Source organism: Phalaenopsis equestris, unplaced genomic scaffold (genome assembly GCF_001263595.1).
Source record: "Phalaenopsis equestris unplaced genomic scaffold, ASM126359v1 Scaffold197254, whole genome shotgun sequence".
Lineage (NCBI taxonomy): Eukaryota > Viridiplantae > Streptophyta > Magnoliopsida > Asparagales > Orchidaceae > Phalaenopsis > Phalaenopsis equestris.
The window spans coordinates 1-1,944 of NW_018217203.1; the positions used below are offsets into that span (position 1 = coordinate 1).

Genomic DNA, 1,944 nt, shown 5'->3' on the forward strand with positions numbered 1-1,944 from the left:
AAAATTGCAAGGCATACTATATGATATTACCAAAATTCATGATAAAGGAAACGAACTGTATCTCCAATTTCATTATATATAAAAATCTTTCAAAATTCGGCCATTTGAAGTCATATAGATGTGAATTATTTATAGGACTATATGGCAAGTACCTCAGGTTGGAACCTCAGCATGTCAGCTCGAGCCATTGCCTCAGCTTGAGCTATCCTCTGCCTGAAGGTTTGTGCCATTTCATCAGCCTGCCACAACAAAATAAATTTAAGCAGCATCCAACAATAGAAACTTAGCAGAGGAACGTGAATTTCTTACAAAAGCAACAATACCTTCTCAAAAACTAGCTTGGGATTCCGGATCATATCACCAGGTGTTGGTTCAAGCTTCTTCGTGGATAGGCTCACTCTACCTCTTTCACGATCATGGCTCAAAATCATCACCTTTCAGAATTAGATAATGCATTCAGATCTCACCATAATACTAGACGAAAAATTATTGGGAATAAAACAGAGCAAGTAACCTTAAGGGTGTCACCAGGTTGGAGAACAGTGGAAATGTCAGAGACACGGTCATGACTGATCTGGCTAACATGGAGAAGCCCATTAATTCCGCCAATATCAATGAATGCACCGTATGGCTTCAGGCTCTGAACAGTCCCCAGGACCACTGATCCAATTCCAAGCTGAGCTTGATTATCTGCAATTGCCTTCCGATTGCTGAGGACTAATCTAGACTGTTCCTCATCTATCTCCACAAATTTCAGAGGGAGCTCCTTATCAATAAGTTCTTCTGCTGTTGCTTTCTAATTTTCCATTAACGTAAAGTGAAAAAATAATTAATCAGTTACAAAAGATAAATAATGGATACAACCAATTCATTCTGTGAGTGTGCTCAAACCCATGTTACATATGAAACAGGTAAAAGAAATCATAAACCAAGACCAAGAATTGCTGAACTAGAATATTGCAAGCAGTAAAAGCACAAAAATAAAGATGCGTGCAAATAGTGCAATTCTAATAATGAATTGAATGAAGGAAAGGATAACAATCGTTAGGAAAAAGTCTAACCGTGGATATCTGTGAGAAGGGTACAAAACCACGAAGGCCTTCGACAATAGCCACCACACCTCCTTTATTTCCGCCAACAACCTGCATACAAAAGATTTTTTTGCTAAAAAAAGTAGGAAGTAGATTAGCCCTTCTTTAAGTGAATTAAAACCCGGTTTATCTTTTGGTGGATTTAGATGGCATATGTGAAAATCCTGTTATTTTATCAGCCTTGTACTGCTTAATCCCTTGTGTTATGAATGTAAACAAATGAATTATAAAGTAAAAAGGAGTACATAAAAGATAGAACGAGAAACAAAACATTGTGAACAAAGCTGATCAACTGAAGGATCTACTATTCCCAAAAGGTACTCATGATTTAAATGTTGCATATTCATCAAACAAAATATTTTAGATTATATTCTATGACAAACAAATAGAGCTAAATGCGCAATGTGCAAGGCTAAGATTTCCTACCTTACCCTTTACAACAACATCTTCAGCTTGAAGTTGCCTACAACGCTCCCAGGCAAGGTCATACTGAATGGATCTCAAGCTCAGGATCAAACTATCATCTGCAGCATTCTCACCAACAACAACAAACTCTTCTGTTAATCCAGGAAATATGCCAGCCTCAGACACATGCTTAATTCTGTGAATACAGGCTTCTTGGAGGGGAAGGTATGCTGAGGATTTAGCTGTAATATCAACAAGTGCACCATTGGCATCTGTCATAAAAACTGTTCCTTTAACCTGATAGAATACATTTGCAATATCAATTTTTTTCTGAACATGTGATCAGAAATGACAAAACATTTTGTAAACCAATGTTTTCTTCTACTAAAATCAAGTACACAAAAAATATAAGGTTGGAAATCAACTGAGGGTGATGACTCTAAAATCA

At 36.9% G+C, this 1,944-nt stretch overlaps 1 protein-coding gene across 1 annotated transcript; it reads right to left on the reverse strand.

Moving 5' to 3' along the window:
* Positions 1–152: 152 nt before the first annotated feature.
* Positions 153–1,793, reverse strand: LOC110035320 (30S ribosomal protein S1, chloroplastic-like; the record flags this gene model as incomplete). The annotated part of the gene is given in 5 exon segments (XM_020739552.1): positions 153–239; positions 324–434; positions 515–796; positions 1,062–1,142; positions 1,518–1,793. Coding segments are annotated over 5 exon segments (837 nt in total), but the record flags the coding sequence as incomplete, so codon positions are not given.
* Positions 1,794–1,944: the final 151 nt, after the last annotated feature.